The sequence below is a fragment of the Primulina huaijiensis genome, chromosome 7, assembly GCF_012295235.1.
Source record: "Primulina huaijiensis isolate GDHJ02 chromosome 7, ASM1229523v2, whole genome shotgun sequence".
NCBI classification, from domain to species: Eukaryota; Viridiplantae; Streptophyta; class Magnoliopsida; order Lamiales; family Gesneriaceae; genus Primulina; species Primulina huaijiensis.
Window position 1 is genome coordinate 3,642,894 of NC_133312.1, and position 16,909 is coordinate 3,659,802.

At 33.6% G+C, this 16,909-nt stretch overlaps 1 protein-coding gene across 1 annotated transcript; it reads right to left on the reverse strand.

Moving 5' to 3' along the window:
* Positions 1-12,380: 12,380 nt before the first annotated feature.
* Positions 12,381-15,901, reverse strand: LOC140980695 (amine oxidase [copper-containing] gamma 2-like). The gene is made up of 5 exons (XM_073446698.1): positions 15,176-15,901; positions 14,196-14,863; positions 13,934-14,047; positions 12,845-13,392; positions 12,381-12,725 (listed from the first exon to the last, which is right to left on the reverse strand). Exons 1-5 carry the CDS (start codon positions 15,813-15,815, stop codon positions 12,515-12,517), a joined length of 2,181 nt encoding a protein of 726 aa, XP_073302799.1. The 5' UTR covers positions 15,816-15,901; the 3' UTR covers positions 12,381-12,514.
* Between the last annotated feature and the right edge of the window lie 1,008 nt (positions 15,902-16,909).

Below are 16,909 nucleotides of genomic sequence, written 5' to 3' on the forward strand. Positions count from 1 at the left end.
TAAATAGGACCGAAATATTTATATATAAAAATGCATATTAAAAACAAAAACAAAACAAAACAAAATTCCGCCAATTAAGTTATACAAAAGATATAATTCACCAAATAAATTCGAAGTTAATGATTTAAAATCTAAATTAATGTAATTTAGATATATTATTTCAATAACTTCAGAGATTTTAAATAATGTGTATATATTAATTTAGTTTTGCAATTTTTGGAATGATGGTGGGAAGGAAGTTATACCAACAATATTTTTCATAATAATTAGTAGTCGAAGTATATACATTGTATATATTAAAGTGTAGAGAAAAAAGAAGCTAAGCCGACTTCATTTCTTGACTTCTGGAAAAAATTACAATTGTTCCAATATATATGTACAGAGGAGTAGTTAGTGTGTGGCTAACAAAATCGTGTATCAAATGTAAAAGCGTGTTTCAAATATCTACCAACAGTATATGCAAAAATTAATGATAAATATGAGAAAAAGAAATTTGGTGGTGATTATTTTTATTTGATATGAAAATTTAAAAAGCGATGTAAAATTTTAATTAAATAAAAAATTAAACAAGCAGAAGAGAATTAAATGTTTAATTATCAGTTAATTAATATTAATTATTTTAATATTTAAAAGTAGAGTGAGTCTAATGTGAGACCGTCTCACGGATATTAATCTGTGAGACGGGTCAACCCTACCCATATTCACAATAAAAAGTAATACTCTTAGCATAAAAAGTAATATTTTTTCATGGATGAGCCAAATAAAAGATCCGTCTCACAAATACGACATGTGAGACCGTCTCACACAAGTTTTTGCCTTAAAAGTATTGTTTGATTACTGTATCTGTTTCAAAATTGTGTCCTTTTCAAAAAATGATCCCATTATGTATCGAGTAATCTTTTTCGGCGGTCGAATGTAAAATAGCCGGTGAAAAGAAAGAAATAACAAAAAAATGTCGAATTCAAAATAATAATAATGTCGAAAACATGAAGACGGGTGGAAATGATTTTAAGATATTTTTTCAAAAAACTAAATAACAATATTTTATTTGTTGGGGGAAAGAAATTAGACATTGTGAAAATATGTCTATGCTTACTTACCACGAACATGCAGGTACTTTTTATTTTATTTTTATATAGTGTAATAGGTGTATAAAGTTATTGATATGATTCTTCAAAGATATGAAATGTAAACGTGATCTAGACAAAATTATGCCCTCGACCCAATGAAATAAAGAACTCATTATATTGTCTCGATATTTTGAAACAAGTATTGTTATGAAATGTACCACTAAACTAATATAATTTACTCAAGTGGTTTCTCATGGTTTTGACTGAAAAAAACGAGTCCATACAGCTAATGAAAGCACGTGGATGCATCGTGAATAATCATGATCATTGAGTTTTATTATTAATTGTTCCACCAAACTTTGTCAACTCTATTTATTTATTTATTCATTTATTTTAAAATTTTATTCCGTAACCCTATATATATATATATATATCACTACATTGTTTTTTTATATGCTTATTTTGCTAATTTATTATATTGTGTTATTATGATAGTTGAGATATCGTCAAAGGAAAATAAAATATTTGATCATTTTGAGGTAAATCTAATGAATTTTTTTTTATATTCGATATATATTATCAATTATTTTTAAAATATTGTTTGCGTGATTAAAAAAAGGACTAAAATATTTTTAAAAACACTATTTATTGATCTATAAATAACAATATAGTAGTTTGTGAAATACTTAGAATAAATACATTTTTTTTGTAATCTTGCATATATATTATGTGTATAAATTAGTTTTCCACGTACAAAATTCAATTTTTAAGGAATTAGATAAATTTTAGGGTGGAGAAGAAGAGGGCGAGAAGGGATGAATATGAAGAGAGTGTAGGAGGCGGATGAGAAGTGCATTCTGTAGAAGAAATACAGGCAGTAGTCGAGGAAGAACAGGAGGAGATTACCATAATCCCCGAGAATCCAGGGAGAAGCACCAAAATTTCCTGGGATTTAGATCTATCCATCCGATCTAAATTAATAGTTTGCTTACAACAAAATGTGGATGTATTCGCTTGGTCCCCTGCAGAGTTGGCCGGGATCTCATCTGGGGTGGTACAGCATAAACTAAACACATGTAAAAACTCACGACCGATAAAACAGAAGAAAAGACATTTCGGACCAGAGAAGGACATGGTGATAGCGGAGCAAGTAGGAGAATTACTGAAAGCTGGCCAATTCAGGGAAATCCAATTCTCAACTTGGTTATCAAATGTGGTTGTAGCCCAGAAAACTACAGGAAAGTGGAGGATGCGTGTAGATTTTCTAGACCTGAACAAAGTTTTCCCCAAAGACTGTTATCTTTTGCCTTGGATTGACCAGCTGGTTGATTCCACGTCTGGGTATGAGCTTCTGTATTTCATGGATGCTTATCAGAGGCACCATCAGATACCTCTGGCCTAAGAAGATCAAGACAAGGTTAGTTTCATAACTTCGGGTGGAACATTTTGTTATACAGTAATGCGTTTTGGTTGAAAGAACGCATGGCATACTTACCAACGATTTATGAATAAGATTTTTGAGAAGCAAGTCGGGAGGAATGTTGAGGTTTACGTTGATGACATTCTGATAAAATCTAAGCAGAAGAGACTTCATACCAGACCTTGAAGCTACTTTCTCCACCCTTCGAAAGTATGAGGTCAAGCTAAATCCACTAAAATGCACTTTCGGGGTTAGGAGTGGAAAATTCTTGGGCTTTATAGTAACTGAAAGGGAAATTGAAGTCAATCCAGAGAAGGTAAGAGCTATTTTAGATATGGTTTCACCTAAAACCATAAAGGATGTGCAAAAGATGATAGGTTGGAATTGCGTCTCTGTCTCGTTTCATATCAAGATCGGCACATCGAAGCTACCTTTCTTTCAAATACTTTGGAAAGCTCAGAAATTCGGATGGGATAATCAAACAGAACATGCTTTCAAAGATCTGAAAAGCCATCTGGCCGGGCTACCTATCTTGGTTAAGCCTAGAGTGGGAGAAAATTTGTTAGTATATCTGTCTACCACCGAGTGCGCAGTCAACTCGGTCATTATTCAAGAGGAGGGCACTGATCAAAAGCCGGTGTACTATGTAAGTCATGCCCTTAGGGGTCCCGAATTAAGGTACACAGAATTTGAAAATATATCCCTGGCACTGGTCAGAACCGCAAGAAAGCTTAGGCCTTACTTCCTATCTCATTCTATTGATGTCCTCACAACAGTTCGCTGGGAAGAATCATGACCAACTCGGCTATCTCGTGGAGGTTGATAAAATGGACGATAGAGATTGGAGAATATGATATCACTTATCGTCCAAGAACAGCCATAAAAGCTCAAGCCTTGTCAGATTTCATAATTGAAATGGCACAACCCGGGCAAGAAGTCGGTCAGGCATTTGGGAGGAGAAGGGAGGGTGATGTAAAAGAACCGACCTTTTCATCCTCTCTGGGAAGAGGGGATGTCATCAAGAAATCGGCTCTTTTTCACCGAGCAGACAGGGAATAGGCACTATCACCAAAGCGGCAGGTAAAGAAATAATACAGAACAAGGAGATTGATAACGCCTTCACTGACTTGGACGTCGGAGTGGTCACGTCGGAAAATTTCTGGTGCCCATTAATGTTCTTTATGTTGTATATTTTATACTCGTTTCTAAAAAAATAGCAACAAAAATGTTAGGTCATGGCAAGGAAAATCTTTTTTCGCAAGACGAAATTGCCCGTATAAAGTGCTATACGTTGCCCGCAATCGTCCCCAAGATACAACGACTTCAATTCGAGATTTTGCAGTACTACAAGTCTCGAAACAACGAACAAAATATGCAAGAACTTTCAAGTATGTATAAAACGAAATGAGTGCAGCAATATGACAAGAAATTCGAAATTGATCAGTAGCTTTCTAAAATGGATGGATGAATCATTTATAGATGATCACCGGATGCGTAGAAAAGTCACTTCTCTACGGACCGGATGTGAAGAAGAGTCACAACTTTAGTCAAGGGATACATTGTTTGGTTGAAACCCACCATTTCGAGGCAACCATTAAGTGAATAGACAAAGGGACGCATGCACAGCTTCGCAATGCAGATTTCCAGAAAGGCTCGCGCATATGCGCGCCTTGTTCTGCATGCAATGCATATTTCCATAAAGGTTCGCGCATATGCGCGCCTTGTTCTGCCCATGTGCGTATAAAACAGCAAGTCACGCGCATGTGACGCGGATTCTTGGCGCGCATATGCGCGGTATCTTCAGCACTGGCTTCTGTTTTTCTTATGTATGTGCTTGTCAACAAAATTATTTTCAAATAAATTTTGTCCAAAATGATTAATACTGGTCAAAGACCGGACCGGACCGAGCCATCAAGAAAAAAAATCAGGATTTTAGATTTCAAATAAATTGGATTCATTTAGTATTTCCCGTTTTTGGTCCCATTGTCATAGGAAGTTATACTAGAAGTTTCGTGTTTAGTTTGATGGATGTGAAATAATCCAATCACATAACTCGTTTGGCTAAATTTGTAAATTAATTGTTTATTTTAATCAATCAAATTATTAATTATTTATTTTACATCAATCAAATCATTTAATTAAAAATTATAACATTATTATTCATATCTCTATTTTATTTATATTCATTAATTATTGAAAACGACAAAATCGTCATTTATCATTTTATTTTAAATTTAATAAACTAAACCAAACATAATATTATTTATTAAATACAATTACAAATCATACTCAATATTTTAATATCACAATATTATTTATCTAATCCAATCTTATCAAACCAACTAAATGCAAACTTAATAGTATGAGTATTCACTAGTACAAATTTGATTTTGAAAAAAAAAAGATATATCTTTTGAGTTTGAGGATGAGAATCATATGGAGGAAAAACAAAGTTGAATTAAAACACAATATATGTTAATATCAAATGTTCAAATATCAATTAGAGCTTCTTTTGGAAGGACATGCATAGTTTATTTATTTATTAGTTACCAAAATTTAGGAGTTTCAAAATCATACACGACCCACTAATCCGACACGGTTCAATCCGAAAAAAATCAGGTTTAGGTTTAGGGTTTTCTGGTTCGGATCAGATCGGGTTGGACCCGATAGCTGACCCGAAAAAAATGATCGGGTTGGGTTGGCCCGAGTTGACCCGAAAATTTTAATTTTTTTTAAAAAAATATAATTAATAAATATTGCTTATATTTTTATATATTGTATGTTTGAAAAAATATTTATTGTATATTTATATCATAAATTTTGATGATTTAATATTTATATTGAACTTTTTTTATTTTGTAAACAATTGTTTATTTGATTTAGTAAATATATTTTATTTTTCTACAATTAAACTTTCAAATTTAAATCATATATATGAGGAATAATTTGTTATTATGTGTTTAAATTAAAATATTATTATTATTTTGAATTTTATTTAATTTTCTCTAAAAAAAATTCAAAATCGGATTGATTTAGGCTCGGACTGAGAGTTTTCGGGTTGAGCAATTTTTGAATAGTACTATTGCTCAACCCAACCCGACCTAACCCAACCGAATTGACACCCTTATCAACGGTTGCATTTGTAACATAATGTTTTGATTTATGTATGATCTATGTGTGACACATTTGTACTTTAAAATTAACCTAAAATGTTTGGCTTAGGCGCTTAGCATTCAATAAAAAAAAAATGTTTTAAATCAAATTATTCACATGCTATTGACATTGCCTTACACAAATAAATTGCAAATATGGATTTTCTTGAAACATATATTTTTAAAAGATTTTCCATGTTTATATAACTGACAACTGTTATCTTAAATTTCCAAAAATATTAGTATAACTCTTCAATAAATGGATTGCACAAAGAAAAACCACATCTCAAATATTCGCAAAACATTTAAACAGATACAACAATTTACACGTGAGGAAAAAAAGAAGTTAAAAACCATTAAAAAAATAAAGAAGCCATTAAATGTTACATAAGAATCTTTTCACAAACTTGTCGAATCAATGACATAAGACTCAAATTGAAAGCGTAAAACTAAATATCAAAACACTTACCACAATGATTGGGTCTTCTATGGAATTCGTAATTTTGGACGATTGTGAAAAAGAAATATGTTGAAGCTGGAGATGAATGTCTTGAAGTTAAAAAAACAAATGAAGTGTCATTGATATATATTCATGTAAATGATTCAAAAAGCAATAACAAGGAGATGAAGAAGCAATTGCACAAAATCATGATCCATAAACTCCAGTAGTTGAACTTATAAGGATATCTTCTAGAACAATTAGACCGCCTCAGAGATACTCTCATGCACTTCATCATATTTTGCTCACAGATAAAGGTGAACCGGAGACCTGTGAATAGTAAATGAAAACTGATGATTCAATTAAATGTGAGTTAGCTATGAAAGATGAGATTGATTCACTCTCATCCAATCAGACATGGGAGTTGACATAACTTCATCAAGACAAAAGGCATTACATTACAAGGGGGTGTACCGGTTAAAACAAGAGCATGATGGTAGCGAGCGATACAAGACAAGACTTGTTCTAAAAGCTTTCAACAAAAAGAAGACATTAATTACACCGAGATTTTCTCTCAAGTTGTTAAGTTAACCACTATCAAGACTGTACTCGGATTAGTGGCAAATGAAGATTTATATCTGGAGCAATTAAATGTAAAGACGGTGTTTCTTCAAAGTGACATAGATGAATAAATTTATATGAAGTAGCCATAGTGATTTGAAGTACAAGGAAAAGAGAAAATGATGTGCAAAATTTATAAGAGCTTGTACGGTCTCAAACAAGCTTTAAGACAGTGATACAAGAAGTTTGATGGATTCATGAATATTAATGGTTTCTTAAGGTGCCAAGTTGATCACTATTGCTATGTTAAGAAGCTTTACGGTTCTTATATCATACTACTGATATACATAGATGATACGTTGATAGCAATAGTTTGTCTGTAAGAGATTGATAAACTCAAAAAACAGTTATTAAATGAATTTGCTATGAAGGATTTGTGTGCTAAAAGCAAATCCTTGGAATGAGAATATTAAGATAACATATGAATGAAATCCTAAAGTCATCTCAAAATACATGAAAAAGGTGATTATAGGATTTAATATGGATGGAGTTAAACATGTGAGTACTCTTTTGGCTAGTCATTTCAAACTAACCAAAGCACAATCACCATAGACGAGCATGAACTGACTTATATGAACAATGGTTCCTTATGTTTCTGTTTTCAGAGACCTCATGTATGCAATACTACGCACATGACTTGACATAACATATGCAATGAGAGTTATGACCAGATTATGAATAATCTAGGAAAACAACATTGAGAAGCATTTAAATGGATTCTCATGTACTTGCAACGGTAGTTCTAGTTTTTATCATGCTTCATGAGGTCAAATTTGGATCTACAAGATTTTGTCGATGTCGATATGGTGTATTTCATTTCTCACATAACATTGTGGTTGGTGGCATGCATGTTAGGTGTGACAGTTGCATTCTGTGGAATCACATGCACTAGGAGTTTTAGATATCCCAACGAAGATATTCAAAGCATCCTAAAAATAATGAGAAAAAGTGAAAAAAAAAGTTGTTTTTCTTGAGTGTTGAAATGTTATCTTGCGTGAGTTAAAGTTGTTTTTCGAGTAATTATTTTGCTCTGAGACATCACGTAAATATTTATACTAACGTAAATATTTATATTTATTTACAATTATCTTTGAGTTATTTTTGTTTAAGTTATTTATCGGTGTTTTATATTATTTCGTTATGTGTTGTCACTATGTGTTACAACATATGAGATAACATTAAATCTGATACACACATCTTTTTACTGTCAATGTTAAACAGAAATCTCGATAATAATAATGTGTAAGAACTATATAAAATTAAACCGATGTAGTTTAATTTAGATATATTCTGCCGACAATTTAATTTTTGATCAGGATTTTAGATTTAAAATAAGTTGGATTATTTTTGTATTTCTCCCTTTTGGAACCATCGTGGAAAGGAAGTTATACTAACAGTACTTTCATTATTAATATTTGAAAATTGAGAACGAGGATCATGATCATGTGGAGGAAATTGAAGATCACGATCATGTGGAGGAAATTGAAGATCACGATCATGTGGAGGAAAGAAGATCATGATAATAAAATACATGTCAACCGTCCAAATTAAATATCAGTTTCGGTTCTTTTCGAAAGGAAGTACGTAGCCGTAGGGTTCACAAAATGTGAAATTATTGCTTGGATGCGTACAAAAATATTGAATTCAAAATATCAAAATAAGTTTTCTCATCAAAGCAGACTTCCTTTTTTTTTTAGAAAAAGTTAACCTTTCTAAAGTGCTAGCGGCTAAGAGAGAAGTATTCGTGTTGGTAATTTCCGTGAATAAACAAATAGAGCATGAAGTTCTCAATATATTAACGGATGACCGCAAGAGTAGTCAAATACATAACGATAAATATGAACTTTGATTCTTTGTAGATCATGAACTCGAGTCTAACTTCACCCAAAAAAACTAATTTTTTTTCTAACAACTTACATATGTCAAAGTCATGTCCTTGTCTAACAAGGGTCCATCTCTGATCTCTGTAATCTATATCGGTGGCCGACACTCGATGGTCCAACGAATTCGGGAAAAAACATCATCTCTACTTCTGACGTGGAAATCTTAACGCTGGGCTTGGACATTACAAATAAAATTATTTTATTATTTATAATGGGCCAACACTCGACTATTCTATCTTATGTTCTTGTTAAAGTCTAGTACCCGATCCGTTGGGTAATGGGTAGAATTTATCTGCTCGAAATCTGGTATGATTTTTATTTCAAACCCAACTAAACACCCAAATTATCCGATCAATGCTACCCGATCGGGTTCGGATCGGAGGCCAATGATATGCCTGTTAAGTATATTAATTAAATATTTCAAATATGGGCTGGCTGTGGTGAGTTAACTGCGAACCAAATTGAAATTGAATTTTTTCTTTTTTTTTGGGTTTTGCTTCGAAAATGGGAACCAACATCGTTTTCATTCATACTTTATAGTTTGATTTGGTTCCTCATGATAAAAAGGCGGAACTTAAACTAGAACCAGAAGCGTATTTTAAGTATTTGAGGCCTCAAGAATTGGTATATATCATCTGATATACATAATTTAAATTACTTGAATTAAATTAAAGGTATAATATTTTTAAAGAAAAAATTCACAACGTTTTCTGATAAATTATCAAACGATTAAACTTAATTTTTTTAAGGGAAATTTACAATTTTAATCATATAAGTTGACATATTTTGAATTTTAGTCGTATAATTTGTCAAAATTTGGTTTTCAATTGTTAACTTGGATATATTTTGTTTTGGTCTTTTTTCACTCGAATCCACTGATTCCACTTAATGTTGTTGATTTGGCACTTATATATACTACATGGCTCGTGTAGTGAAAATTAAATATATATATATAATACACATTAAATTAATCTACCTAAACAAAAATTTTAAAAAAAAACGAGAAAATTTTTCCATTTCATTTTGAAATTATGGGTGTCGTTTGGTGAAGTTTTTACAAAATATTTTATATTTCAAAGAAAGAAATGATTGATTTTAATTTATAAATTAATGTTATTAAATTTTCACTTTAATAACATGTTATTACCATTGTATTTTGTAACTGTTTTCCATCATTACTCTCAATTATTACTATTAATGGTGGCCATTGAAATTTTTGCTAGTTTTGTGTATATAACTATACACATTCTTGAAGAGAGAAAAAATAAAAAGAATCAAATTTTCAGCAAACACAAAGAAATGTATTTTTCACTTGAGAGTTTTTGTTTTTGATATGTAATCTAGCAATTGTGTATTCTAGACGTATGTGCTCTAAGTTGAGCCAAATCTCTTTTTTTACTTCTTCTACTTTTGTGGCATAAAACGAGAATTATTCATGGAAGCCTTACTCCGAACAATACAACTCGTGAGCCACACGAGATCGTTGTATTCTGGGATTATTTGGTCATAATCATGTTGCATCGGAGTATTTTTACCCACGAGGAGACAAAAAATACTCTTTAGTCCAGTGCTTCGGCAAGAATCGATCTAAATATTTTCTTCATGAAACTGTTTTTTGTTCAACCCATCGACGGAATTTTCAAGAATATACAGTGTATTGTTGTTGGAATTCTTGTTCACACGATCGATTTCACTCGAATTCATTACTTGCGTGGTACGTCTCATGTCAAGTTAAATCCCTTCTCATCTACTATTATTAATCGAGGAACGGGGTATGAATACGTATCTCCTTTATAATACTTTGTAAACGGTTAATTTTGATAGATTAAAATGTTTGAAACATAAGATATTATACGCGTATTGCTTCGTGTATTTTTGAACCTATGCATAATTTTTGTGAAATTAAGGAGGATTGGACTCTATCTATTTCAAAATACGAGCACTTTATTGATTGATTAGCACTAAAATTCCTGATGGAAGAATGATCTTATATAAGTTCTACAGCTTCATCATGTGGTCTTTTTTCCATTATTTGATATATGATGGAATTTGACATTTCTCAAAATATGGTTCTACTCAATCTTCTAACTCTTTTATGTGGAGATTTAAAGTTTTATCAGCACATGCTGATTTGCGAATTAATATTATAATTAATTTAATTTCGACAAATACTGCAAAAATATTTCCATACAATAGACTACTCGTCACATATCAAGATTCCGAGTAGTAAGATTGTTGACTATTATAAATCCAAATTTGTATATATTACGGGAGGAGAAATTTTATGTTGCACTTAATTATATGCTATAAACAGTAATGATGATAATAATTAAAGTCAGATTATCATCATGGATGATTGAATTGTGGTGAAAAAACTAATTTATTTATGAAATAATCATGAAATATGTAAAAATTTGGTAAGTTGAAACATCTATATTTGTTGAGGTTTTTAATTAGTCACTTTATTCACATTAGGAAGCTAGGTTCATAAAAATATAATTTCATCGAACTTTTTGTAAATTAACACTTATTTTCTCTATGTATTGGTTCATATACAGTTGATAAATGTGATTTTCCCACTTGATTTGTGTTAAAAATTGCTTGTATTATGCCGGTTTGGAGCAATGTTATGTTTTTTTGTTGCTTGGTTTTGTGTTTGCGGAACAAAGACAATTAAAAGACCTTGGGATGTTTAGGAGGAGGAAAAAACTAAAAATAATAAGGATTGTAAGAGTTTGAAGGAGATTGCAAGCGTCAAAACCGTGCAGGGGTCGAGTAACAGGCGCCCAAGTGCCTAAAATCTGGCGCCTAAGCGCCTACCGATGGGAAACAGGGAGAATCGCCGAGCATGTAGCGCTTCAGCGCCGAGAACATGACGCCTAAGCTCCGAGGACGAAAAGAGTTGGCGCCCAAACGCCTGCATTGGCGCTTCAACGCTCATTCCATGCAGATGAGGAAACCGAATTGAATTGAGAAGAGTTAGGTGAATAGGTACTGAGATCTTCATTGTTCCATGGATCTATTTTCGTACGTATTTGAGATGAAGAAATCATAATTTTTTGGAATGAAAGTGGAAAAAATTATGATTTTTAAGATATAATGAAGTTAATTTATAAAAATATGGTTGGATTAAATAATATGATTGTCGATGGTTTTTCAATTTTTTAAAAAATTTATTAAAAAAATTATTTATTTTTAATTTTCAAAGGCTGAAATTGAGCTGCCCAGATCATCACAGTCGTTCTCATATTTTATTTTTTATTTTCTTGGATTTAATAAAAACAAATTAATATGACCATTGATTTTAACGATAAAAAATATAAGAAAAAAAGAGTATACACTTCACCACGCGGCCCATCCACAACATCCTATTCAGATGTTCACGGCCATTGAAGGCAGATTATTACAGCGGGCGATGAAGCGTGTTAACGTTATACTTGGATGGTTATATCAGTATAAAACTTTTATGATTACTACTGTCAAATTATATTTGTAGTGACATATATTTATTTGAATACAAATTTGATGCACAAAAATTTTAAATACATACCAAAGTGAAATGTAATATAATAGTAATAAGATTTCTCTAAAGAAGATTTGAATTCAAGTCTTTTTGCGTGGAAAGATGGACGTTCTGAGAGATTCCTCATTACAGTAGATTTGATAGACCTTAAATTTGAATTAATTTAGGCTGAATGTGGTTTGGGTTAACCAGAGAGTCCATACAAAAGGTCAAGCTGAGAATTGTAATAAACATAAGCATTTACTTTCCAGGTGGGTATTTTTTATGACGAATAGTAAAATATTAATCAGTCTAATTTATTTCTGAATTCTGTACATTAACTTGTACACAAGATTCAAGTTCTGTCTAGAATTCTTGCCAATTTGTACATCTGTGCAACATATCAAGAAAAACTAAATGGAAGTTGTTAAGCTGAAGCATCAGCTTTGCAGATTGGAAGATCATTCTCTACAGTTGGAGGAATCTTGAGAATGGGATTGCTCTCGAAAAAATTCACCGGCTTCAGATCGAAACTTGACGATACAGTCGGCATAATTGGGAAGTCTTCTTGACATGGAATGTGATGAAACCCCAATGTGTACCACAATACAATATCTCGGTTCTCAATGGCTCGGTTTCTGCAATAAGAACATTTAAGCAGTTAGAAACTAAAAAGAGGAACAAGAGTAAGGACTATGGACCTTCAGCACATGTTGATCGTTCAAGACCGAGCCAAGAATTTCTGACAATATGTTACCTGTTAGACCATACTTCAAGCGTGTCTTCCCCGTGACTCTGGTACACAAATGACCCACCAGCCCATTGTTCGGTCTCATTATAAGGAGTAACCCATATTTGTTTATTCGTGAATGCTCCTCTCTTTTGAGGCGGATCGTTTAAGTCAAGCAAATTAGCAGCGGTGCCACCAGGGACCAACTTGTAGCCGACAGGGTTCCCCACCCTTGTTTTCTTGGTAGGATTAATAACATGGAATTCCGAAGGACTGTAAAGTTTGAGCTTAATTTGTGCATCCTTCTCGGTCTTAGCCACTTCCTTTACCGTTTTCAAATAGCTCAATCGGGGTGATTCTCCAGGCGAGGTGTATTCCCTTTGGATACTGACATTCACAAAAGAATTATCCGAGCCATCAATGTCCATGTCTAGGTAGAAAGTGATAAAGTGGTCGTGGATTACACCAATGACATTTTCAGACAAAAGGGTTCCATATAAGTTTTCTTGCAGGTTAATTTGGTTCATATTTGAGTAAGGAGTGCCTTTCACCATCAGTATTCCACTGAGGCCAACCTACGAAAATAGCAGAAACCAAGAATTATTTATATCGTCAAATAAAAACAAAAAATAAAAGAGATTTCCTTTTAAAAAGGAAACCACTTTAATTGGACATCATTTTCCAGGACAAAGTGTTCATGTAGTTAATGGAGGTTTGATAGATTATCTATTAGCATGACATTTCACAAAAGCAGTCACGGAAGACAGAGTAATACAACACTATCACGAAAGAGGAAAGACTCTTCAGTCCATTTTTAGCTTTGAAATTGTTAGGTAGTTTGCATGATGTGATTTTAAAACGTGCCGACTTAGAAATCACATTTCTGTGATGAAAGACGGCTTTTAAAAAAAATAAATCAATCACCTGTGTCCTTCGTATACGACCTAAAGTCAGGAGAGCAAACAATATGACCACTCGGCTAAAATTCTATACCCCAATGGGCTAGTCATATATAATTTTATTCAATACCCATCCACGATGCAGTTTCAACTTCAATAAAGATTAATAACGACGCCAACTTTAGAAAAGGAGTGGCATATGTATAAAATAACTTGCCTTGATTCTTATTAGCCCATCAGTTTGGAACTCCCAATCAACAATGTAATCATAGTTGGCCACAGATGCAGCCATCCTGACCACCAGCGTCACTTTTGGCCTCGCCTCTCGAATCTGCCATACGTTCAATCAAGTAATAAAAAAAATTTATAAACAAGGTAGGTAACGAAACCATGATGATCCCACTTCCATTTTGATTTATTTTAACAAATAACAAGAAAATTATAAAATAGAAACACACACAAACTCATAGTCTTCATACCTCCATTCCAGTAATTGGACTTTCAGAATGCCTCCACCCAATTTCACCTGCATAGCTTTCAAACACACAGACCATATCAGACCGTACATATGGTGTTCCATCGGCTGCTGCAAACACCCCATCCATATAATATGCATTCCGGGGACAATCATTAAGCGGGTCCAGCGGCATTGCCTGCAACCCAAACCCGTATTCCCCAGCATCCATATATGTCTTGAAATACCATGCATCCGTAGGATCCATATACGGAACAAACAGCTCTGATGTGAAACCTTTGTACATCACTTGCCTCATGACTCCAGTAGTTGGGTCTAGAACCATGGCCCGGGAAACAATCACCCCAGCTCGAGGATCAGGCTTGAGGTGAAATTCCCAGTTCGCCCACTTAACCAAATGATCGTCTACAGTAAAACTCGGACCTTTTGGTTGCTCAATGGAAATTGGGTTCACTAGCCTTTGATGCGAATTCTGGGCAGAAAAACGATAATCGGTGTTTGCTGCATTCGGTATTGGTATGTTTTTCCCGTTATCAACGATCTGCACGACTTCTTTCGTATCCAGATCAACAAGAACAGTTAGGCCTTCAATTGGCCTCATGTAAAAGTTAGCAGTGTCTTTCATGGAGTAGCATTGTACTTTAATTAATCTTCTGTTCTCCTCACTTTTACCTATAGAGCATCCACAAAACAGAACCGAGAAGTTCTCAAGCATACAATTTCAGAATGATGAAACATCAAATCATATGTAAGATGAAGCTTCCAAATTCTAATTTATTTATATCAATTACGATATAATATTTTAATGTTCAAGTTCCAACATTCTGGCACAAACATGAACTCAACAGCAGCATCTTTCTCTTCATGGGGAAATCTAAATTTTCCAAACGAGTGCATTATTTTGATTTATATGTAGCCTAAGAAAAGAAAGAAAATTAATAATACACAGTGAAAAATAACTAAAATGGGGCCACAGTTTCGTACCAAACCATCCAGTTGAGATAGGCAAGCAAGCAAGGTCAGCTAGATCCACCCCGCGCTCTAACACCGTCCGATTAAATTCAGCACTCGCCAGTGGGGCCCAAGTCGCCGAGTTCATATCTTCCACGGTCATGGTCGGGTACCCATACACCCTGCCCATCTCTTGGCGGGTCACCACACCGGAAACCAGCTCCACCGTCAGAGCGTGGGTCTTTCCACCAGCACGTGCAACGACCGAAGCTACCCTCAGCGGTAGAGGATCACCCTTACCCCAGTCGATCACCTCTTCCTTCTTCGGCTCTTTAAGAACTACAGAGTGTAGAGCATAAACTGAGTTCTTGAAAAGATCAAGACTTTGAATGATTTTTTGAACTCTATTCAGCTCCGAAACTGTGAGAGGGTCCAGTGGATGGCGAGGCACGTCGGTGGAGTGGCTGCGCGTAGGGTTAGTGTGTTTCTGTAAGTAGTCGGGTTTATTGGATTGGAAACGGTTTTTGGAGGTGCACCAGGGAGCGTTGGTGGCGCAGTCGAGCAGCTCCGCCCGGTTGGAGGGCGCTGATTTGAAGTTGGATAGAAGGAAGAGTAAGAATAACACCGTGCCGAAGAGCAAGAGTATGTAGCGGAGGATCTTTCCAAGTTCCATATCTTTTCAAGTTCCAACTTCACTTCTCTTCCCAATATTTTGATTAATATCAGTGTGTGCGTTTCGACAGGGTCGAGGAAGCTGTTATATACATGGAGAGAAGAAAAAATAGACGCAACCACTAATACTTTCACCCTTATTACTACGTAGGTTTGTTTATTTAAATAAATAAATAAAACCTTAAGAAAAAAAACCATATGTATAGAATCATTATGGAATTGTAATCTTTAATTATTAAGTGAAAAATTATTGTTAAAGTTTAAAATTCCGTGTAAAGTTTAGAAATCCATTTCTAAGAAATGTGATTAATGGAGATATATTATTTTTACTATAAGGTTGCGTTTGGTTCAAAGATAAAATAAACTAATGATTAGTATATAAATGATAGAGAAAATGATTGTCGTATAAATGTAATATATGGTGTAAAATAATATTATGTTTGGTAAGATTTTTAAGTGTAGAATAATTTTAAATTTTTTGTTGAAAGTACAAAATTGCTCCTTCTTTTTTTCTTCTTCCACTCCGGCGGCGGCGGTCCGACGGCCGATCCGACAGCCGAGGTGGCGACGACGACGACGGCGGTCCGACGGTCCGGCGGCCGAGGTGGTTCAACAGCGGTGAAGAAGGAAATGTAAAATTGGAAAAAGAGTAGGAATAGAGGAACTATTAATAATCCTACAGAAAAAGGAGGTATTATTTAATCACACCTAATACAACCTAATCATTTATAGGAGAGATTGAGTTGATTAAATAAAAATCATACCAAACGCAGGATAAAGTGTGATAAAATAATCTATCCTACTTAATCACACAGACCAAACGCAGCGTAAAGGTCAAATTCAATGAAATATTCTTTAATTTATATTCAACTGACAATACAAAACTACAATTCCTGAAGTTTAACTGTAAATTGATCATGTTAAAAAAACTCTATAAATTGATGATTTTATATTAAGTATTGTAACACTTAAAACTACACAACTCAAAAAAAAAAATAGTTAGATAACTTTGTTGCAAATGTTGAGATGACGGATGGAAGGATACCTAATAATTAAAATTCTAAAAATTCTTGTGTTGAAATACATAAATAGAAT